General features: G+C 43.8%; 1 protein-coding gene across 1 annotated transcript in view; it reads right to left on the minus strand.

Moving 5' to 3' along the window:
- Nucleotides 1–24,993, minus strand: part of SUSD3 (sushi domain containing 3) — a 58,163-nt gene that overhangs the window by 1,743 nt on the left and 31,427 nt on the right. The window contains exons 2-4 of the mRNA XM_033140881.1: nt 21,580–21,768; nt 17,877–18,024; nt 13,937–14,101 (exon numbers count right to left, since the gene is read on the minus strand). Of these exons, the coding sequence (XP_032996772.1) occupies nt 13,937–14,101; nt 17,877–18,024; nt 21,580–21,768 (502 nt within the window). The remainder of the gene's footprint in view (nt 1–13,936; nt 14,102–17,876; nt 18,025–21,579; nt 21,769–24,993) is intronic.

Below are 24,993 nucleotides of genomic sequence, written 5' to 3' on the forward strand. Positions count from 1 at the left end.
TTTTTTTTAATAAAAAAAAGTTACGTTCTCTTTACACTACAGTTGCTTTCCAACTTCTATAATTGATCCCAGAGTGATAGTGTTCTCTGAAGCTTTATGTTGGAGTGTTCAATATTCTTTTGGAAAGTGTCAAAGAAAACAAATGATATCTAGATAAACGATGCCCTTTGCATGTGGCTAGATAGTGTGCAAATGCCACCAAGGACTAGATATGAAAGCCTTGAAAAATTCAAATTTTCTCAAATAACAATGATCTGACTCAGTATGATTTGTCCACTGCAGGTATAGACGCTGGAAGTTGTGGGAGAGCAGGGCGATAGGATCGTGTTTTCACAAATTTTGACCCCACCACATACACACGAAATCTTGTTTCCCTCAGCCATATCATTGGTTCCTTTTACTGTCAACTCTTTATAGCAATCGCAACGTAGTGTACAATTATATTATATGCACTTGCATTCTGTTGAAATCAAGGCCACTTCTGCACATCTAACTCAGTGCCCGGTTCTGCTCAGTGTCTAAAGGAGATTGCCTGGCCAAATTCTTCACTTGCATCAGCATATAAAATCCTAGAAACAATTTCACCTGTTACAGGTCAACAGAGTCCCCTGTCATCATGGGCCATGATTCTGCTGAAGAGATAAGCAACTAGTTGTGCATTAATGTCTGGTGCCCAAGTTGCACATCCCTACTGGTAATAAAGAGGAAATGTCTCCCCTGTGCTTGAAGGGGTATAAGGCTCATGGGGTTAATGGCACATGTGGAGGGAATGTGAACATGTGATAAGATTTGGGGGCAACACGAGAGAGATCATGAAATATATCTGATTCTGTGTTTGAACCTATTTCCTCGCTTCCAGAATAAGGCAAGTTCAACTGTAATGTATTGTCAGTGCCTGCTTAAAAATCACCTGTCCACCCAGGTGTTTGCTAGCAATTGATTTCTAACTTGGTTATGATGCATTATTGGCTACAGTGTTTTGATTCTGATATATTGTGAATGGCTGTGGTATTGTTTAATGGAAGTGCAGTATAGAAATTTTTGACATAATAATAAATGAATAAATGAATAAATAAATGTTAATGTTATTTTCCAAGGAGCATAAATATATTCTTTGTAAAGACCAGATAATCTTTGGAGGGAGGAGTCACCACTCACTTAGAAGGCAGGCTGGAAGGACTCATATGCCAGCTCTTTAAAAAGAGATCCATTAATGGGATATTGTGAAATATTGCCACACCTGGTGACTGATAAAACATGGCATCCCTTTATCTTCCATCTGAAGGATGGTTCCTGTGTTCATAGACCACCACAAGCTTGGATACTTGAATGAAAAGGAACTCTAGGATTTCTTAAAAATGCCCATGGACACTAAGAAGGTGGAAGTGCTTTATGTGATGTATTATTTGCACTCTTTGGCTACTTCTATCTGATTGATCATTGTTCATTCTTCTTAACACTTTTATAAGTCTATTTGGTTTTTTAAAAATGCATTTCTCCAGTTCATTAGTGTTCCAATGAGAATCCACATGAACACCCGTATCAGCAAATGCATGCAGAAGGTTGCATTCATAAGCAGATCTGTCTTGCTGCATCAGCGGGAGGCTGTCTTAATTTTGTTGTTGTGTGCAGCTTTGATCTCAGTTTGCATCCCTCCATTCATTATAAAACAGATAGGAAAAGACAAGTGATCACCAGTTGAGTTCAGAAGAATCAACTTAATTCACCTTTGTGTTGTTCCTAATGACAATAATGTGAACAGGACTTGCAATAAGACTCCAGCACTGTAAGACATAACAAGTATGCTCTTCTGTTTCCTGATGGACATTGGAAATTGCTTTGCACAGGAATTTGTTCTGAAAGGTGGTGGGTAGAAATTTTTGCTTGTGTTACAACGCACAACATTCTGGTGGGAATAATGCAGCTGTTGTGGAAACAATAATGGCTTGAATATGACAAAGCATACAGAGTACGTTTGCAACAAGATTTTATAACATAATTTCATGGTTATAATACAACTAAAATTTATCTTAATCAAAGGGTTAGGGAAGAGTATACCAAAAGCCCTATTTATTTTGAGCTTTTATCCTGCATTTTTAATTTGTGAACCACCCCGAAATATTTGGGTGAAGGGCGGTATATAAATTTAATGAATAACAAAATGATGATATTAATATCCAGAGTTCAGATCATTCAGATTTCACTAGGTGACGGCACAGCCAAAAGAAGCTCTCCACCAACTCACAGGGGCAGATGCTCCTCCAGATTTGGGGCTTTAACAGAAGCACCTTGAATTAGGTTCACTACAAGCAGCCTGTGCAGATCTGTCAAGCACAGAGTTCTATAGTCTCATGCAGCTGTGCTGGTCAGCAATCTCTCAGCTGCATTTTGCACTACCTGCAATTTCTGAACCCTGTTCAAAAGCAATCTCACAAAGATCACATTATCATAGACAACCCTGCCACATGGATTACTGTCCCTGAACAGCTAGAACTAGTAAACCAGCCAAATTGGGAAACAGATGCTCTGCGCCACCGCAGCCATGAGCCTCCAGCAACAAGGTGCAAGGAAGAACCCCAGAATACACACCTGATCCTTCAGGGGTACACAACCCCATCCAGAAGAGGCTGATCATCCAAATCTTAGACCTGATCTACAACACCTCCAGGGACCCAGGTGGCGCTGTGGGTTAAACCACAGAGTCTAGGGCTTGCTGATCAGAAGGTCGGTGGTTCGAATCCCTGCCACGGGGTGAGCTCCCGTTGCTCGGTCCCAGCTCCTGCCCACCTAGCAGTTCGAAAGCACATCAAAGTGCAAGTAGATAAATAGGGACCGCTCTGGCGGGAAGGTAAACGGCGTTTCCGTGCGCTGCTCTGGTTTGCCAGAAGCGGCTTTGTCATGCTGGCCACATGACCCGGAAGTTGTACGCCGGCTCCCTTGGCCTATAGAGCGAGATGAGCGCCGCAACCCCAGAGTCGGACACGACTGGACCTGATGGTCAGGGGTCCCTTTACCTTTACCTTACAACACCTCCATCTTGTCAGAAGCCAACTTCAGTTTATTGGCCCTCCTCCAATTCACTGACACCCCAAACTCTGACTTAGCACCTGAGCAGCTTCTCCTGACTCTTACTGAAAAGGGAGCTGGAGCTGGGTGTTATCAGCACACCAATGACACTTCATCCCCAGTCCCTTGATAATCACTTCAAATGGCTTCATAACTATCATAAATAACACGGGGGGCAAGCTGGATCCCTGTGAGACCCCACAGCACAATTGCTATGGGGCCGAGTAAAAGTTCCCAAAGCTACTCTCTGGAATTGGTCCTGGAGCTAGTGGCAGAATGACCAAAATCTCATGTCTTCTGATTCCCAGCCCACAGAGCTGATCCAAGAAGATACTATGGTATTAAAGTCTGTTGCAAGATGAGGGGAATTAGCAGGGTCACACTCTCCATGTCCTTCTCCCAATACAGACAGATCATCCATCAGTCAGGATGACCAAAGCTGTTTCATGCCAAAACCAAGTCTGAAGCTGGATTGAAAAGCATCCAGCTAATTGGCCTCCTCTAAGTATGCCTGGCACTGAACAGCCACCACCCTTTGAAGTTTTGGGCCATCAAAGGGGATATGAAGGCTAGATAGCTCAGCTGGTGAGAACATGAGTTAAGTGGGTGGAAGTTGTCACACACTTCTGGGTCCAGAGAGTGCTTCTTAAGGAATTTAACTGGGACACGGGTGGCGCTGTGGTGTAAACCACTGAGCCTTGGGCTTGCCGATTGGAAGGTCGGCAATTTGAATCCCCGCGACTGAGTGAGCTACCGTTGTTCGGTCCCAGCTCCTGCCAACCTAGCAGTTCGAAAGCATGTCAAAGTGCAAGTAGATAAATAGGTACTGCTCTGTCGGGAAGGTAAACGGTATTTCCCTGCGCTGCTCTGGTTTCACCAGAAGCGGCTTAGTCATGGTGGCCACATGACCAGGAAAAACTTCTGCGGAAGCGGAAAACACTGGCTCCCTCGGCCTGTAAAGTGAGAGTCGTTCGTGACTTAACTTTAACTTTTAAAGCCCTTTTCTGTGGAAGAAAAGGATAATATATATATTTTTAGTAGAAGCAGTAAAGTTAGCGTCTGCAGCCATGTTCATGCCTGGCTGGCTGCCCTCTAACAATAAAATGCTTTTGAACATAAGAAGAAAGGAAGGATGCTGTAATGACCAGCTGCAGTGACTAGTATCTGAGCGAGTGGGCCCTCTTTTGTCCATGATAGCACAGATGTTGCTCCCATCATCTGCCAACTTCCTGAGATCCAGCCCCAGCTGCACTGCAGCAGACTTCGGTTGTGCCTAAAAGCAACTGGGCTAGTACTTGGTGAGGGCAAAGGACGGAATCAGCAGGTTAAATAGAAATCCCCGACCCCTTGCCTTCTAGGAACACCAAGTAGCATCAAGCCTTAAAGGGTACCAGAGGACAAAAACCCTCTGAACACAGAGGGGGAAAAGAGGGTTTTGATATTTGACAATAAAAAAACAAATTTTTAAAATGCAGCTTAACTTTCTAAAGCTAACTTTCCAATCTTTTCACTTACAGTACACCATCTTAAAAAATACATTTGACCCTATTTCACAAAGATTGCAACCTTTACAAAAAAGTTAACTTGCTACCCATTTGACAGCCTACTCCCTCAATTTGCCCCCACACAATGCTGCTAAGTACTGAGGTGTTGAAGCCTACTCATAGCACTTTAACTGTCATATATATAAGCGCATATACTGTCACATTATGTGTGTGTGTGTGTGTGTGTGTGTCCGTTTCCTCCTCAATACTGCTTGGGAAGGTCAGGAGATCCGCCCAGAATACCCAACAGGAAGGAGACAGGAGATAGTTCCATCAAGCAAGAAGAAACACTTAGGCTGAGTGTGACATTGAATTCCACACTTTATATTTCTACCATAAAAAACAGGGAGATCAGTTCCCTAATTCTGACTTTGCACTCCTTTTCCCTAAATTGTGGCTATGCTAAGCTGTGACAGCAGAACATTCTTCAGCTCTTTAAGGGGCTTGTGTCACTGTCTGTGCTAAAAGCACTGTGTAGATACCCAGGTAGCATGTTCATACTCTCTGTGCAAGGGTTTCACTGACATTTGCCCACAGTCAACAGACAAGAGTGTTTATTTGAGGAGGAGTAAAAACAAATTCGAAGTAAACTGAAGTGTGGGATGAATGTGAGTAAGAACTACTAATCTCCGAAACCTATTCCTGGTCAGTTAATACCTCTGCTTCCCACCCTCTCCCTCTGACATAAATTCCAACCATCACTCTGTCATTCTATTCTCGCTTCCGTTTCCACCTCCCACTTACCCTTAATCTTCCATACTCCAAGTGATCTCCACCCTCTGACCCCAAACACGGTCAACTCGCTTATTTTTTGCATAACCTCTCGCAGGCAGCAGCCCACTTCATTGTGTACAGTTATTCCTTCCTTTCCAAATGCAGCCAAGATATTGCTGTTTTGTTTTTGTTTCCCCCCTGGATGCTCGCTTTGGTTGTTTTTGCTAAACGGGCCACTTGCTTGTTAAGAGATTTTTCCCTTTTTGTTCATAACGCACAGCGCTAAAGCATTCTGAATCAACGCTTCAGAGAAGCCACAGCATCTCAGTCTTCAGAGGCAACTTCTAAAAATACCCAGTAAATACTTCTGCAGGAGAGCACCAATTAGCAGCCCTACTAAAAAAAAAAAAAGTTCTTTCATGGAAATACACGCCAGCTGCTACTAATGGAGAAAACGCAGCCTCTCACACCTAGAGTCAAATGCACAGCCTTTACAAGTCACCCAGCAATTAGTTTACTGAACTAGGGCTTTTTCCCCCCATTAGCATTTCAGCTAGATAAAATTGTGGCAAAGTGGGAAATGTTGAGCCTTTGAAAAGTGGGGTGATGTGCAGTGTGTGTGTAGCATTTAAATCTTCTGAAAACAACCATGCCAGAAAAAATATAAATATAACAATACTCAGCATCTACAGCTCTGAAAGCCAAACTAGATTAACATTCCTCAGCATAGGAAGCTACTTTATGCCATCAGACGATTTATCCATCTAGTCCAGAATTATCGACTGTCAAGGGTCTTAGGCAAAAATTGTTTACACCATCATCTGCTTAGCTGGTCCTTTAAAACTGGAAATACTAAGGATTGGACTTTGGGCTTCTTGTATGCAATGCATAGGCTCAGCCACTGAGCTATGGCCCTGCTCCTAAAATCTTTCTCCTAATATCTCCTTATATGATTTGGTTAAAAGTAGCTATGGTTGGGATGGTTGGGAATGGCTGGGGGTCTTGTCTTACCCACCTCCTCTCTCCAGCTAATAGAAGATTTGGGACACAATTTCCACTGGAAAATCCATTGGAGTGGGGAGAGAGATATATTCCTCATGCCAAGCACCAGCTCTCAAATCCAAATCACACCTGTTCCATGGCTGCTTTGACCAAAGGGAAAGAAAACACGACACGGCCAATCTCCCACATCACATTGAGTTTGGCCCTTTAAAAAAATGCAGGGCTCTTACTTGAACAGACTGGATGTCAAATGCAAAACATTTCCCTTAGGTTCTTGTTTGCATTTGCCCCACATGCTCAACAGCCATTGCCTCAAGAGGTAATGGAAAGAAGACCAGTTTCTGAACACTGGGCAAGGAAAAAGCTTTCGGTTTCTCAAGGGCAGATATGGGCCTTCTCTATCTGGCTCTTAAAACTCTTCCCACCCTGGTCCTTGAGTGTTTTCGCCTGGGTGGGATGCATCCTCAAGCTCTGATCATGCCTCTTGCTTCCCTGGATGGATGGAGGGACATGTGAGGCTGCATAGGAACTAGCCTACTGCACAAAGGTAAAAATCACATTTGTTTCTCCACCCACTTTTGCCTTTAGCCCTGCCCACCCCTGGAATGTGTCTCTTGAGGTGAAGAAGGTTCCACACTCCTGGTCAAGGGGAACCGGTCCAGAAAAGGAAAGTGTATGACTTTCAAAGTAAGAAGTCCAGTTCAGTCTTTTCAGAACAGCACCGCCTGTGGGGCCAGGGAGGGATTTCCTGAGGTGAATGAATATGCAGCCAACTCGTCCATAACATGAGGCTATTTCACAAGGCAGCCTTAAATTTCAGTGGCACAACCATGTGGTGAAAATCAGAACTGAAGGAAGAAGAAGAAGAAGAAGAGTTTGGATTTGATATCCCGCTTTTCACTACCCGAAGGAGTCTCAAAGCGGCTAACATTCTCCTTTCCCTTCCTCCCCCACAACAAACACTCTGTGAGGTGAGTGGGGCTGAGAGACTTCAGAGAAGTGTGACTAGCCCAAGGTCACCCAGCAGCTGCATGTGGAGGAGCGGAGACGCGAACCCGGTTCCCCAGATTACGAGTCTGCCACTCCTAACCACTACACCAAACTGGAGGGAGGATAGAGACCTTGAAAAACAATGTGTTACAATGACACTTCATTTGTTGTCTTCCAATTTCATTTGTTATATAATGCATTACAAGGCTTCTTCAGATTGCACTTACTCTGAAAATTCCTCTTTACTGCCTTGCTGTTTACAATAATTTATGTGTTCAGGATGAAGAAGAAGATTCGATTCTGTCTAATTCATTACAAAACAAATGTCCCTTAAGTGATGCACAAAGCTGTCACCCCATTTGTCAGCTTCAAGGCATGCCACATAATACATTGGACCCAATGGCTGTTAAGTCATTCAGTGAATATAGATTTGCATTCAAGAACCTACTACATTGCCCAAAAGAGTTAGGTTTTTTTGATTAATGGGCCATAGGCTGGCCCTACCATCAGGGAAAATGAGGTTCCAACTCAAGCAATGAAGTAGGGGCAGGGTTTGCAGCAAAAGGCTCTTGTCCGGTCTCCTGTAGGCACCTCCGACTATTTCTGTTCACCAGAACCACCACCATCTCCGAGGGAATCATCTTAATAGAAGACTTTAACAGATTGGAGAACGGGGCCCAAACCATAGCTGTCAACTTTTCCCTTTTTTTAAGGGAAATTCCCTTATTCCAAATAGGATTCCTCGCAAGAAAAGGGAAAAGTTGACAGCTATGGCCCAAACTAACAAAATGTATTTCAATAGGGTCAAATGTAAGGCTCAGCATTTAGGCAGGAAGAATCAGCTGCACAGATGGGGGACACTTGGCTTACCATTAGTACATGTGCAAAGGATCTACAGCTCTTGGTGGACCACAAGCTTAACATGAGTGAACAGTGTGATGCAGCAGCAGCAGCAGCAGCAGCAGCAGCAGCAGCAGCAGCAGCAGCAAAAAAAGGGGGGGTAATGCTATGCTCCAGGCACCTGGCCCCAAAAATATTGCACAGAAATGTGGCCCATGGACTGAGGTCTTCCCACCCCTGGTTTAATGTGATATACAAACCAGGGCAAAGTGTGCAGAGCATGAACTCAACCTCAGACATGCCTTTCCATAACACATGAATGGAGCCACAGGAGAATGACAGAATGGAGCCAGGAAGTGTGGCCTTGCTCATCCCTTCATATCCCTGAAACTGAGTGAGGGCTATAGGAAAGCAATCTGTGCTCCACAGAGATTAGCACAGAAATGAGACAGAGCCACAGCTAGGTGAACTTGCCCCCCTGGCAGAACTGTCCAGATTGCGCCCCCTAGGGAATGCGGCACAGAAAAAAATAGGGGGAACAGGCCCCCCGCATATCATATAAAGACCCTCTATTTAAAACCTTTTTCTTATGATGCAATAATTGATATTTTTATTTATAGACAAATTTATGGAAATATTTTAGCAGATTTTGCGCCCCCTCCTTGCCTGCGCCCCTCACCACCCCCTAGCTACGGCCCTGAATAGAAATTCTGAGATTTTAGTGGAACAGACTGTTGCATGCCAAGTATTTGCTGCTTTATATATTTTATTTGTGTTTAAATTAAAGACTGTCCTGCTTAGTAAACAAAATGGTACAAATTCCAAAAATGTAAATACAATACAACACTTTTATTGGCATAAATAAGACAACAAACGTAAACCCTCTGTATATGCTAAAATTCTAAGACATACGATGTAAAATAGGGGGGGGGGAGAGATCTTAGACAAGTGCTATTATTCAGGCCAGAACGCCCCAGATTTTACTTCAGAAATCCTGGTCAGAAATTGTGCCATAACTCTAGTGACTTCAGGAGAATCATCCCTCAACAAGAACTGGACTACGAGTTGTTTATTAGAGGGGGCCCTGAGCCATAGAGAGGACATCGAAGAATCTTCACGAAAGGTATTAAAAAGGGGGCAGTCCAAAACCATGTGGTCAATAGAATCAGGTACATTCTGACCACAAGAGCAGAGTCTGTTCTGGAAAGGGGTGCCTCTAAACCTTCCAGATAACACAGCGGACGGAAAGGCATTCAAGCGCGCCAACATAAATACTCTGCGATGTAATGGGGTAACCAGATCATAAAAATAGTTAGGCATCATTCCGTAATGGGTTTGCAGCCCCAGTTAGGCAGGGGAACACACAGGAGGCTGTAAAGGATGTAATTTTTGGAATTCGTTATCTAGCAGCCTCTGCTTGATAAGCACAAGAATGTGAGATTCCTCAGATAACAAAAGGGAATCCTCCATGAGGCCTATGTAAATATGGACTGCATATTCATCTAATCTCAGCACTTTATTACATGCAGGTGTCTAAAATTAAAAGCAAGCTCTTAATCCTTTTGAGGAAGTGCCTTAGGATATAATCACTGTGTAATTAGCTTTTTAAGTATATGTAAAAACCCCTCAAAACTCAAAAATTGATTAAGTAGCCACTAGACTTTGTACCAAATGTACCGTTTCCCGTGATTGGTTTTTTTTTTTTTTACAGGTGCATCACTCTAGTTTAAAGCTAGCGAGAAACGATACAGTAATTAATTGAATTTGCTGTGGTCTAACCTGCACTCTTTTAAAAGCCAAGCTAATGCTTACACTAGAATCTGCTACCAAAAGTAATTTTAAAAAATACTTCACCACCATGTGAAATGAGAGGTTTTTATTTGTTTGTTTATTATTTTGTTTATGTTATTTATGCACCGCCCAATGACAAAAGGTTATCTGGGGTTTTAATGGGTCTACTCTGAATATCCCCAATATAATACAATAAAAAGACAAGAATATAAAATGCGGCATTAGAATTTCAGGTAAGATCAGGAGCAGAACAGGGAGCAAAGAATAAAAATCAACAAAGCTAAAACAGAGTTGAAAGTGACAAGATTTTTTAAAAAAATAGCAGTGGCACCCCGTTTACAAAGACCTTTTCACTTTTAGCCACCTGCCAGCTCAGTGGGCTGAGACATTTCAATCAAGGCCTCAGATGAAGACCTCAGGTCTGGGCAAGGACATATGGGCATGCAATACATAGCTCATTTGCGTTTTTGTATGTCAAATAGAAATGGGACACATCCTCGCCCCAGTCACAGATTTGATCCTAAGGAGGGAGCTAAAAACTGGAGAGTTGCCCACTGCAGCCATTCACACTGTTGTGGTCGTTGGCATCCATCTGTCTTAAGAGGCAATGGAATGTGCCTCCGGGGGTGAAGTCAAACCAATGCGTTAGCGGCACCAGGCTGCAAGCCTGGGCAGTGTTTATGGAGATCCTGAGCTGCCTAGATGACAAGACACCCCTCTTGGCCTCACTGATGTGGTCTGAAAGAAAGCAGAGCACGTGGCACCAGCTTGGCTGCAGGAGGTGCCAGAATAATGCATACAAAGCACCATCCAACCATCTTAGGGACTCCACTCTGGACTGGTGTAGGGCAGGCATAGGCAAATTCGGCCCTCCAGATGTTTGGGGACTACAACTCCCATCATCCCTGACCACTGGTCCTGTTTGCTAGGGATGATGGGAGTTGTAGTCCCAAAACATCTGGAGGGCCGAGTTTGCCTAGTGCAGGGTTAGCCCTTTTTATTTCTCCCAAAGAAATCACACAAGGCAGCAAAGGTTTAGGATCAGAGTTTTCTTGACCGTTGGACCCACTATTGGTCTCGTCTGCTCAATCTGCTAGAGCCTGTCTTTGCACGCAGGGCAAGTCCATAACTCACTGAGGGTTTAAGACCCATCAGCTACTCCCACCTGGGTTAGCTGGCCAGTCAAAGCCATTCCCGGGGTGTGGCTGCTGTCGCATGCTGGCAGCTTCTGGGAGCCACAAGTGAGAGCTGAGTGCAGGGTAGGAATCAAAAGTGGACAACCTATCCCAGAAGGAGCCTGACCTGTCCCCCACCAGAGGTACTACTCCATCCCTAACACCCCATACACCCCACCATTCACACTAACCACATTTTAAAAAAGCAATTCCACCAGAAAAAAATGGGGGTCTAATAAGAAAAACAATGGCAGTTCCAGGGATGGCTACTAGAAAATAGGGATGGCTGGTGCATGGTGGAACCTAGTGGTAGGACCCCTGCTCTGCAATCAGCAAGTCCCAGATTTCACGCTTGGCATCTCTAGTTAAAAGGATCAGGCAGCAGCTAATGAGAGAGACCTGTGCCTGAGACCCTGGAAAGTGGCTGCCACTCACAGCAGGCAACAGATGGAGGAAAAAGTCTGACCTAGTGCAAAGCAGCTAACGTGATACTGCTGATGCCAAGATGACCCCCAAGGAGATTCCCAACAGCTTAAGAACTGTCAAGAGAGCTCCCTGTGCTTTGTAGACCAGAGTCTGCAGGCTAGGGGATTTCCCGTAAAATGTTGCAGCGCATGAACACATATGTTTCCCTTGAAGTACTTTCCTGTGCTGCAGCACAAGGCTGTGCTGAGCAAAGCATTGCCCAGGATTGGCCTATGAGTCAGAATCGGGCATCCGTCAAAGCAGGAGCTGAATTGGATGTAATTTATTTGCATTATCTCCTCCGACCTTCCCAGTCTGAGTGTTATTGCAACATGCATCTGCCATTTAAACTTCGCTCTCTTCCAGCTACTAGCAGCAAAAAAAAAAAAAAAAAAAAGCAGTAATAAATTCGAAAACAAAGAGTGGAATATCCGACAATAAAAACAATTGCTATTATGGGGTAGCTTATAGAGCTCAGCTCCCTGCTGCTCTAAATAAATCTCCTTCCCAGAAAAATTGCAGACTGTGCCTACACTCTTTATTCAACCAAATAAAACCTCCCACAACAAGTAAAACGACTCCTTTAAAAACCCTAAATCAGGAGTAGGGGACACACTGCCTTCATGGGCAGCCTTCCAGGGGCTGCAAGCCAGAGGTAATGGGGCAGCCGGAGACAAAGAAGGGGACTCTGGTTTTTGGATAGGGGCTGCATTTCAGTCACGCAGGTCAGCAGTTTCTACATACAAATCTCTCCATCTGGGCAAGCAGCAGGGACACATTCCTGCCAAGCAAATTCACTTCAGGATGGTGTGGAGCAGAGCCAGTGAGGAATGTGGCCTAGGGAAAGTGCTAAAGACCAGTTAATAAGGCTTGGCAGGATGGAACTGGCCCAAGGTTCCCCACCAATGCCCTCAATGGTAATGAATACATTGCCCTACTGTTGTTATCACTCAGGGGCACTGAAGACTTGCCTGCCTCCTTAGCAAAGAATGGAAGAAGAGGCAAATGACATTAGTTTTTTTAAAAAAATATATATTGCTATAAGTTGGGGTCATAGAATCCTAGAGTTGGAAGAGACCACGAGGGCAGGAATCTTTTGCCCAACATAGGGCTCAAACCCATGACCCAGTCTCATGCTCTACCAACTGAGCTATACTACATTCCCTCATAAGCAGTCTTCTGGTGGCTGGAAACCAGAGGCAAAAAATGGCGAGAGCGACAGATGCTCTCCTTACCTTTGTAGAGTCAGCTACATTCCACTCACAAAAAGGTTTCCATACACCTCTCCAAGAGACACTGCCAGAGTTCAAGGACACATTCCAACCACGCAAAAGCATGAAAAATGGTTTATGAAAGGGCATGGCCTGAGGAGAGTTCCACAGGCTGGGCAGAGATACCTGGAGGGTTGCATTCAGCCCAGGGGGCTGAGGTACTGTGTCTCTCCTTTAATTATTCTGAAGGGACAACCAGTTGGCTGGTTAGTGCTCCTATAGGACAGATAAGCATGGAACAAGGAGATGACCCAAATGCACGCAGTGGCCTCAGACAGATATCAACAAAAGTCCCCCCCCCAAAAAAAACTATCGAACTTTGCTCTGTCAGATTTTGTATTCCCTACATCATAGTAAAGCAAAAGTGAAATGCTGAATCAGATTTTGATTTCCTCCCAGGAAGGGAGAGGAGCATTGAGTGAAAGGGTGCAGATTCCATCAGCACATACACCTTGAATGGACTTTGCATCCCATGAATTGGGTGGCCCCAAGGCCCAGGAAAAGCAGAACCTGATGTGTATGCAAGCAGCAGACTACACTGGTGATTACAAAAGGTAATAAGGCTGCACTTTCTGTTACTACATCCAAATCAGAGTCACTGACCAGTTCTAATTACATAGCTCCAATGTACAGTATACATAATCAGGACTGTAGCTTGATACTGTGTTCTATGTTGTATTATCCCAAAGAAGGCTGCATCACGTGGGTGATATATATTAAGTTAAACCAGTGAATCATGACATGTAGACAAAGACTGCACGATGCCAAGAATGATCAAAAGTTTTCATTTTGAACTGTGTTTTTTGTGCGGAGAACAGAGGCATTTTAGCACTGAATGGAGCCCATACAGTCAAACAATGTATTGTATGTGATAAAGGGTTTGTATGAACACCAGAGATGTCAGTCATTTGCCGCTGTCTAGTACAGGGGTCCACAGACCTCAAGAATTGGTTCACACCCTGATTTGGCCGTTCAGCAAACAGCTCACATCAGTCCAAGGTACTTTGTAGACTGTTCAATGTGATAAAGAGTTTTGGTCTTGCAAAGCTGCATAACCCAGTGCCCTGGGCTACCTTACCTGCAGAAGCCTCGGTTGTCGTACGCCATGTTACTACCATCATCAAATACTGGCTTATTCTTTATCTTTTTGTTATTGTTGTTATTTCTGCCTTTAAAACCAAAGTAAGCCGCTTGCATGTTTTCCAGTTCTTCACTTCTGAGCTGGTACCATAGTTGCATATCCCTGTAAAAAATGGACACAGAGGAAAGGATGGCAATAAACATGGGCAGCAGCAGTGTCGTTAGCCAGGCAGGTGGCTGAGCAAAAAAGGTTTCAGTAGCACAGGCAAAGAGCAAAGCAGAGAAGAGTTTCAAAGGAAGGACACCCAAATCTGAAGAGCACCCATGAAAAGAGACCATGTGATATCAACAGGCCGAATTTGGAGTCAGGGAAAATAAATAGGAAATAGTATTAAATCTGTAGGGGATACTTTCAATTTTTTATTTTTACTGCCATTCTTCTTTTTCTGTTGCTGCTTTAGAAAGTATACATCCATCATGTAAAGATGTATGGGACTATGCATGAGTGACAGGGGCGACGGGGAGCTTTTCATGCTCCTTGAGCTCTTGGTAGCTTTTCACACCATCAGTCACACTATCAGGACTTCTGGAGCAGCTGTGCAGCAAACAACTAATAAATCTGGAAAATAATAATACATATTATTAAATAATATCAGGGTGGGTAAAGGTGCCATTTGGGAAGCAGGAAGTGTTTAACATATGGCAAGAGCTTGTTGCTCTTTCCCAGCTCCTGCCAACCTAGCAGTTTGAAAGCATACCAGTGCAAGCAGATAAATAGGTGCCGCTGCAGCGGGAAGGTAAACAGAGTTTCCGTGCGCTCTGGTTTCCATCACGGTGTTCTGTTATGCCAGAAGCAGTTTAGTCCTGCTGGCCACATGACCCGGAATGCTGTCTGTGGACAAACACTGGCAACCCTCGGCCTGAAAGCAAGATGAGTGCCACAACTCCATAGTCGCCTTTGACTGGACTTAACCGTCCAGGGGTCTTTACTTTTGACCTTTTAAGAGATTGTGAACATGACAATGGCTGGGAGCAGAGCAAGTTGCCACACACATTAACGAAGTGTCATTGCGGACAGACAGATGGGACAACTTTCACCAGAGTTCCAATAGCTACATTTACAGTAGATTACTTTTAGAAACTTTTACTGAGGTTTTCTGCAATAAATGCAGGAAAATTGCCATCACAAGACAAACTTCTGATTTTGAAGCAAAACAGTTTTTTGGGTTTTTTTATCTTTGCCTTACAGACTAAACCCACCCCCAAAAGATCGTCATGTGTGTGAGGGGGCTACTGGTAGTGGATAAGGAGGGGAAGGATCTAGCAGGGTACTAAGGATCCCTAGTATCTAATCCACTTGCATAAACAAGAATTTGGCCTTTGGGAAAGTCCAATACAATTCTCAGATGTAAGAACAAATGACAGGTGTCAAAAACCCTGCAATTATATAATATGGAAGCACTTGTATTTCAGCTCAGAAATTAAAGTATAATTGCCATTATCTGCCTTCCTGAACAGCACGTATACAAACAAGATATGCTGCTGTCACTGGCTATTTCCAGCTGAAAAAATAATTTACGGTAATTGGTTTCATGGCTTTCCTTCTTTTACATTAAAGCACTGACAACCCACCTGTTGCCCTCTCAACACAGGTCACAGGCCTATATTTGCAGGACATAATACTGATTAACTTCCTCCTCATATATAATAGTTAAATCTTTAACAAAAGGGACACATCTCTCACCCCTCCATGGTTCAGTCAGGTGATAGAATTAAAAGTCTGTTCTTTTTCTTGGTGATATTTGTGAGTTCTTTGCTTCTGCCCTATCCACGTTATTTAAAAATCAAGGTTTGTTTGTGGCCTTTGTACAACCCTCACAAATAGCACTGGATTATTAGCATTTTCAGACCACAGCCCAGAAACTTGGAGATTATAAGAAGCTGGGCTACACATTATATTTGCCAGCTGGAGATGCCACTGTCTTCCCCTCCCCATCTACAAAAATTGTATACAGAAATTACACTCCTCGCCTCTTGAAGAATCTCACATCTCTTCTCTTTCCCAGGTCATACCCCTAAACTTTGAGCCCCTCCTTGGGTATTTCTGCCTGGCTAGATGTGTTCTTGAGGTCTGATAATGGCTTCTCCTTGCCTGGATGGAGGATAGAGAGGGGGTTGTGAGTAATTTGGCATATATTGCTCTACCCACTCTTTCTTCTGGTCCTGCCTACCACTTGCATGTGGCCCCCAGAAGGTTGCTTAGAAGGGACTGTGGCCCTCAGGCTGTACTGTAAAAGGTTTTCCATCCCTGCTCAATAAGTTTTTCCTGAAATTATTCATGTTATAAATTAAATTTGTTACTCACTTCGTATTGCCCAGGGCAACTCATCTATCCCTTTTGTAAGCCAGTTCCTCAAGAAAAAGTGTGTGTGTGTGTGTGTGTGTGTGTGTGTGTGTGTGTGTTTAGGCTTGTCATATGTCCTCATTTTCCAGGACACATCCTCTTTTTCATGGGTAGAGTCGTCATACCGATCCATAGTTAAAAGTAGAAGTCGGCAAATGTGTCCTCTTTTTTGCTCTTCAAAATATGGCAACCCTAGTAGAAACTACTGTATAAAGGGAAAGTATACATTTGTTGGTCCAGCCACTTTTGTCTCTGGCCCTGCCCACCACCTGTGTGTGGCCTCCAGAAGAGAATGTGGCCCTCCGTCTGTAAAGGACCCCCCTGGCCTAGTCTACAATTTGTTACCACAGGACTCAGCTGCCGCTACAGGGGAAATGAAAATGGTGGTGGTTATTGCAGTAGTTTGCCACGCACTTCTCTTCACAGTGCCAGGCTGAGTACTGCTGCTCTCCAAGGTAAAGGTAAAGGTAAAGGGACCCCTGACCATCAGGTCCAGTCGTGTCCGACTCTGGGGTTGCGGCACTCATCTCGCTCTATAGGCTGAGGGAGCCGGCGTTTGTCCACAGACAGCTTCCGGGTCATGTGGCCAGCATGACAAAGCCGCTTCTGGCGAACCAGAGCAGTGCACGGAAACGCCGTTTACCTTCCCGCTGGAGCGGTACCTATTTATCTACTTGCACTTTGATGTGCTTTCGAACTGCTAGGTGGGCAGGAGCTGGGACCGAGCAACGGGAGCTCACCCCGTGGCAGGGAATCGAGCCGCCGACCTTCTGATCAGCAAGCCCTAGACTCTGTGGTTTAACCCACAGCGCCACCTGGGTCCCGCTGCTCTCAAAATACATATATTAATATATATTGTATTAAAGGGAAGTCAGTGATCAGCCTCAGTTGCAGCAGGAGCCCAACATTTGCTTCCCTAAGCCCAGTCCTAATGTCAGGCCTGCTCTGTTCCACTGACCCTGCCTATGGTTGTTCAGCATGGTGTAAACATTGTTTCCAAGGTGGCAGCAGAAGACGAATGGCTGCTGATATGGTAGGGAGTGATGCACAGACTGGACGAGTCGTGGCTTCCTTGAGGTATGCTGCCTCTCCCTAGGCACAGCAAACACTGGGGTATCATCACTAGAATCAAGCTGAGAAGCTGTCAAAATCAAACAATGCTTTAAACGCTTGTTTTGTTACCAGTTTTTTCAGAGCCAAAAACGATGTGCAATGCTAGCACATAACTGGCTTTCTTCCCCTCAGCAAAGTACATCCCCAAATTTTCAGACACTGTAGCATGGGAAACCAAGGGAATCTTCCACTTTGCACTTCCATACTACATCAACAACAACATTGCAGAGGGTTGGACTAGCTGGCCCTTGGGGTACCTTCCAACTCTACAATTCTGTGAACAACAAGTACTGTAAAGCAAAAGTCTCAAAGAAAATCAGCAGTAGAACAACAACATGCTTTCTCTCATATGGTTGAGCCTTCAAGTTACCTCTCTTAAACCTTTCCCCTGAAACGACTTTCCCCGTCAAACATGACATACCTTTGAGCTCTTCTTCTCTCACTTTTCTTAACACACTTGATAAGGCAGCAGGTTAAAAAAGCCATCGACATCAGCAGAATAATGGCGCAGCTCACAATGGAGGCAATGACGGCAACTTTAAATCCAAAGGTTTCGTATTTGGATACAGCTGGAATACAGCAAACACAGTCAGAGACTGACATCCGCCCTGATATCTACCTCCTTTGTATTCCTGCTAATGAACCCCTCACTTTAGTACGTGCTGACAAGTGGAGTGTTTTGGCTTCTGTTCAACCTGGGAGCATCTCAAAGCAGACTATTTAAAAGCATCCTATTTATAAGTGAGCAATGAAATACTCACAAGTAACTTGGCACAGTAATTAATCCTGCAGAGAGGAAGAATGGAAAAAAGGAGGAAGGGGGAAGCACTCTGTCTATATGCACAGCTTGTGGCACAGGCCTGGCGCCAGGGACTGGCATTGTCAGGCACCCTGCCCGGAACCATGCCTCAATAAGGGTCCCGTCGCCAAGTCCTAGAGTCTCCTGGTTGTGCTGCTGCCCTTCTTCCTGCTGCTGAGTGTTCACCTTCCCTCTCCAAGAAAGCAAAGAGCATGTACCTTGTCTTCTTCCTCTAGAAGGCACTGCTGATTGGGCCCAGAGGGAACAGCCAACCAATCAGCGACAGCAGCAAGAAGAGGAAGTTAAAGTACTCGGAGAGGACATGGATAGCTTATTTTCCAACATAGCCCATCAAATTCAGAACCGACACAGCCAGGCCTGGCCCAAGACATTTGGCTGCCTGAGGCAAAAGGCAAGATGCCTTTCCATGAACAGAAGTTGACTGGACTGGCAGCTGAATCCTACTTCGGCACTGGTGATGGGATAGCATCCCCCATACACCTGAAGCAGCAAGTCAGCGTAGGCAGTTCATGACAGGCATACATCTCTGCCTTCTGACAGAGCAGAATGGACAGGTGACTCAGAAGAAGCCCCACAGCACCTGCTGCCTAAAGCAGTTGCCTCAATCGGCCTAATGGGAGGGCCGGCCCTGGGCGCTGTTGTGGCACACCAATCCAAACACAGCCTACCGATTAGGTTTTTGCAGCCTGTTCAGTGCTAGACTGTTTCTTTATTCTTTCAGTCCTAGGGAGGGTGGTGGTGGGGACACTAGGATGTTTATGAAGCCCTTGGTCGGACACCACACAAGTGGGCCACATGCTGTACACTCTTGAATCAATACAACTCATGCATTTGAATTTTTAAAGGAATGACATTAACAAATCCTAGAGCTACCAAAAAATGGGGCAGGGGGTGGGGAGTGGGATGCAAACCTTTAAAGAAGTTAATGGTTAGAACAGCTCTTTAATTTAACTGAATACTTCACCTGGCAGTTGATATTTAATGGGTTATGTTTATGGATAACAGTGTCAGGGTTCATCTCCCCAGCAAGCAAAGCTATAACGCTGCCCAGGGTCACACTTTTTCAAGTCTAAGGAAGTGCAAGAGATTTTCCGTCATCAATGCAATATTGGTAGACACACTCAGGGGCGTAGCAAGGTAAATTGGTACCCGGGGGCAAAAAATTTTTTGTCAACCCACCCCCCCCCCGGCATGGGAAGGTCAGGTGCGGAAAATTTCTTGTCAACCTCCCCATTGATTCCCCCCCCCCCCCGGCAAAAATGGTTTTACGTTATTTCATATTTTCTTACAAATGAATAATAATAATAATACAGTAATAAACTTTTATTTATATCCCACCCTCCCCGGCCAAAGTCGGGCTCAGGGTGGCTAACATCAGATACATAACATTGGTATAAAATCAAACAATAATTAAATTACCTCCTAAAAACATCTCAAAATCAAATTAAAGTCTAATTAGATGGCTTTCCACAGGGTTAGGGTTGGGAACAGTAAGTGCTCCACTGAACTGAAATTTCAGCCTTCATGACATAGGAAAACAGCCAAGTGAACAGCTATTTTGGTGGAGGAGGGTCAAGATATTAACCGATATGCATGAAATTTCATATATAGCTATATAATCCCTAGTATAGTAAGATAAGACCTTCAGAGCAGGCATTTAAAAAAGTAAATAAAATAAAATAAAATAAAATAAAATAAATTGTTCCTTGATAATTTGTCACCCCCTCCATTATGGAAACCGGGGTGGACCGCCCCCCCTTGCTACGCCCCTGGACACACTTGTGATGCTTCAGCACACCAAAGAATAGGGAGCAGGAAAGATAAAAAAGTGATACTCCTAATGTTAGAAAGGAACACGTGTGGTATTTAACAGGGCTAGCTGTGAGACAGAGACAGGTAAGCAGCAGTCATTGTCTCCTGTGCCATCCTTTGAAGAAACGACAACCTGAACAAAGACACATATCAGTGTCTGACAAACAAAAGGAGAATGGCAGGGTGTGTGCTTAGTCCAAGTGTAGGGATGGGGCTGGCAGTTTCACATATTACATTAAGGTAGAATAATTCCTTGGGCTGTTTCTTTCTGTTAGCTTGGGTCTAGGTAGATATCAGGGACGTGTTAATAATCTTTGGTTCTGCTATATCACCTGCTGCATCCGCTAAAGTCAGCACACAAAACTAGGCACCCTTGATGGCTTGTACTAGGGTGGCCTGGTGTCCTCTCTCCTGAAGGGCTATCAGATGAGAATCTTCTAATTGATGGGCTGTCCACTCCAGCTGTGGTTTGAAGTTCAAGAACCATAAGAAGGGAGATCCAGGGCCATGAACATATTGGCCATCAATAGTGATATCAGACTAAGCAGCCCACAATCTACACCAGAGTGCAAAGAAAAGGAGGAACAGAACCAGAACTGAGCATAATGTGCATACTGATTTATTTAAATAACTGGATGTCAAGACATTAACATGGGGCTCAGATAGTTAGGTAATATCTTATAAAGACACCTTCTAACGATGGCTTTTATACACTTTAAGAGTACCTGTTGCTGCCAGCTTCTTGCTGTGATTGGAAACACAATTAACCAGGAATGCACCACTGTGGTTCAGCTTTGCAAGCAAATTTCAGATGAGTGGGCAAGCCACACAGTCCCTTGTCATTTTAAAATTATATGTGGATGCACTTCTGGTCTATTTAGAATTGATAGCAACTTGCTGAAATCCCATGGCTTGGCTGCAGACTCTTTCCCCCCAGTTGGACCATTACCACTGATGTAATAAATAAGAAAAAGCACAGAGTGAAAAGGGGCTAATATTGTTGCCATTTAAGGCCCATTGTGAACGTGAAAGACTCTTCTTTTCTGCTATCTACTGGCAGTAGCCTAATTGCGCTTTACAGAACTATCCATATTTTTAGGAGATGAATCAATTTTCCCCCCAAAAGCCTAGCATTAAATTAAAGAGAGCGAGCAAGAGCTATTCAGAGACAAGTTATATAAAAAATCAGCCTTATTGGTCAGACCTGCAGTTTTCTCAGAAAGGGCACAGAACATGTCTCACAGTTGCAATAATGAAACAAGTACAAGGGTAAGCATTTATATCCCTCACAAAGCTCTCCAAAAGCCTTTCTTTGATGGTAGCTGGTGATAACAGAATGTGACTCAAGTATTCTTGCATATGGTAGTAACAATCATTCATTGTCCCCCTACACATCCATCATCACCAGCTTTGCCAGTGTTATGGATCAAGTCCGAAGAGATAAGGTAAAAGAATTGTCCAAATCAGTTGGGGGGGGGGGAGAAATACTTACGTTTACAAGAGGGAATGTCTGCTGTCCACTGTGTGCTGTTTCCTTTCCAAATGCATGTGACAATGCCTTGTCCAATCAGCTGGTGTTCTGCAGAACACTGGAATGTTATTACTGTGCCAACGGTGGTACCATTGCCATGGATTATCTGTGATGTGCCAAGGTGAGGTGGGAATATTCGGGTGCATTGTCCTATTAAAAAGAGAGAGTAAACAGCTGCTATGCCTTTATCAATGTGTTCCTTCAGCAGGCCTGCAACATCTTTGGCATTAGCCCATTCCCATATTATCATCAGATTAAAATGGCCATTATGGTAATATCCGGTGCAGAACAGTGAAGGCACATACGTGCACTATAATCTCAAAATTCCTGGGTTCGGATCAACTCAAGAGCACGCACACGTGTACATACACACACAAATACTGAGTGCGGCTAGCCTCTCAGCCTCAGTTTCCCATTTGCAATAGGGAGATACAGGTAATGTGCAGCCCTACATTACAGAACTGGCAATAAAGATTACTCAGATGATGCATAGAACTGCTTTACATGCCTGAAATGTGCTCTATAAATGCTAAGTAGTAGCATTAGAATATCAGAGGTGAGGGAGAAGATTTACTAGCTCTCGATCTCAGCTACGAAAAGCAAACAAGCTAACTGGATTGTAAGTGCATAGCTGTCAGACTCTGACAATCTCAAAAAGATAAATGGAGGTCCCTCTCTTCTTCAGCAAGAAGCCTGGTCCCATATCTCATGCTGAAACCAAAGCCAGGTACTGTACATTAAGCCAAGGAGTTCCATAATGAAATTAAAGCTTTATTCTTAGAAGCATGTTCAGACACAAAGCAATTTATAAACACTTCACATTGTCGTATGGATGTTAAGGCTAAAAAGTATTCTGACATGCTTTTCATTGACTAATTAAATAAACAGCCAAACAATACAGGCGCTAAAAGCATCTAGTCTTAAACATACCACTACAGTATGATTATGGCAGCAATCCTATGCACGGTTTCCTGGGAAGAATCTTCATGTGCACACAGGGATATGTTTCTGAGTGTATGCTGTAATTCAGTTTAATTGAATGCAGTGCTTGGTATAAATACTAAATTGTATAGCCACGTCATTTATTTCAAAGGTTTTAGCAGTATTGCGGCATTTTCTTCTATTCTGGGATACACTTGAATAGCAATCTCTTTCATTCTGTACATATTAGGCCCGTTTTTTTATGGAGACTATGGTGCTCAAGTCTCCAGTTGCAACAGCAGCATCTTCATCACCAGCAAAATAAAAATGAAAGACTGGTACAGGAAAACCATTAGGAGTGTTAGACGTGACGGTTGCTCAATTACATCCAACTCATTTCCCAGTTTAAAAGAAGTCGTGATCTTCTCGTTCTGTTTAATTAGAGGACACTTATCAGTAAAATTGATCACGGCAGTGCAGCGCATTCAAAATGAAGATACCAATAGAAGCGTTCTGCTCTCATGAGCAGTTTTACACCAACACTGCCAGCCAGCCCCAAAAAAGCAGCTACTGCAACAATCCACTCCTTACTCTATGTCCTTGACATCACTAATAAGTACATTGTTGGCAGCAGTCAAGGCCATTACTTCAGCTGGAGAAACTCAGGATGGAATTTATCACTATCTCCCAGTACAGCTGTTTACTATACTACTGAAAGAAGAAGAAGAAAAGGCAGTTATAGAGGGTGGCTACAACAAATGGGATCAATCAGTTTATGAAAGGAGATCTTACAAATGTTGATGGAACTTGATCCTATGTTCAATTTAAGCCACATTATAATATATATATTGGGGGGGAACAGCTGTACACATAATGTGAGGTCCCACAAGAGTTGTAGGGTTGTGTCTATATAGGTTTCTTCAAGATGAAGAAGTCCACGGCCCAAGGAAGAGTCTCCAATCACAGGTGGGGTGGTGTCAGTGAGGATAGTGCTGACAAGAGATATGATCTCTGATGAAAGAAACAAGATCAGCAGTCACATAGCAATACAAATACTCAAAAGGGGGGGGGGCAAAGTGTGAGTCTAAGACAGGCTGGAAAGGAAGAGGAATTTAGAGTATTCTTCTAGGTCAGATCCTCATAAGCTGTTCAGACTGAAGAACTGAGAAGCACCATGGATGTCAAGAATCAGACCTGCTGGCTCCAAACCAACAAAAGCTTCATAAATCGGCCACACACATTCCCTTTTGCTAGCCCACATCTGACAGGAGTGGGGTGGGGGCAACTCAGGGTGGCCGGTTCTGAAGATAACCTCACTCTCTGCACTCTCACTTTCTGTAATGTGAATGCACAACCAGGCTGAGTAGGACAAAGTACTATGTGGACTGGTCCTAACAAAGAAAGCTTTATTGATTTGAGGAATGGGGAGTAAACAGAGGGGAAAGAAGGAAATCAGATGGGTGGACAAAAAGAAATTAAAAGATACCAACTGTTCTTCTTAGGGCTGATTGCAGTGCAGAAAATCTTGAATACTACTGATTTAGATACATGTAGACACACACTCATCACAACATATTAAAATGACTTGTCAGATGGCAAATTAATGTCCGGAAAATGATGTCCATGAGGTGGCATGCTTGATTTTTTTATCTGTTGTCATTTACCTGCAGTCGTATTTGTACAGTAATTAAAAAGTATTGAGCTTGTAGGCTTTTCTTCCTGAGCCGTGTATTTTCAAACATTACCTTCTCCTGATCCCTTCAAAGAGTGCTTAGGACTAGTCAGTCGATGGCCCATTAAGCTACGTGTCCTTTGCCTGACAGGCCCTTCCTGCCCTAATAGTATTATGTCATTACTACTTGTATGTGTGGACTAGATTAAAAGGGGAGCCAATTTGTCACAAAGGGTGTGTTTCCGAAGATTTAATACCTGTGTTCAAAAGAGCATCTCAACATTTAAATGTCTATCTGAATTGAAAGGTGTTCCAGTGACCTAGCTCTCTAATCTAGAGAGACAGTTTAGAATCTTCCTTGACCAGACTCAGTGTTTCTTCCCTGGGACTTAGTTGGATTCAAACACTCCAGTGAAGGTGGCCGCATGTCCTACTTTACAGAGGGCAACGCTCTCTTTGAGGGACTTCTCTCTGAAGGCTTGTCTAGTCCAGGTCCAACTGAAAGATAAAGAACCCTAAAAAGAGAGAGTACGGAAGGACCTTGAAGTCGCCCATCAACATCTCCGTCTTCTTTGCCATAGTGAAATGTACTGTATTTCTGCTAATTGTCAATAACCGCTTCTAAATTTGCATAGATACATACAGTGCTTTTTTTCTTTAAAAAATGTTTAGGGGTACTCTCATTTTGAGTCAGGAAAATCACCATTTTGTAGTTCAAATTGGGGGAAATAAATACAGTAAATTACACAGCATGAGGTTGTGTGCACTAACATCTTCCTGAT

The sequence above is a fragment of the Lacerta agilis genome, chromosome 2, assembly GCF_009819535.1.
Source record: "Lacerta agilis isolate rLacAgi1 chromosome 2, rLacAgi1.pri, whole genome shotgun sequence".
In the NCBI taxonomy this organism is placed as follows: Eukaryota; Metazoa; Chordata; class Lepidosauria; order Squamata; family Lacertidae; genus Lacerta; species Lacerta agilis.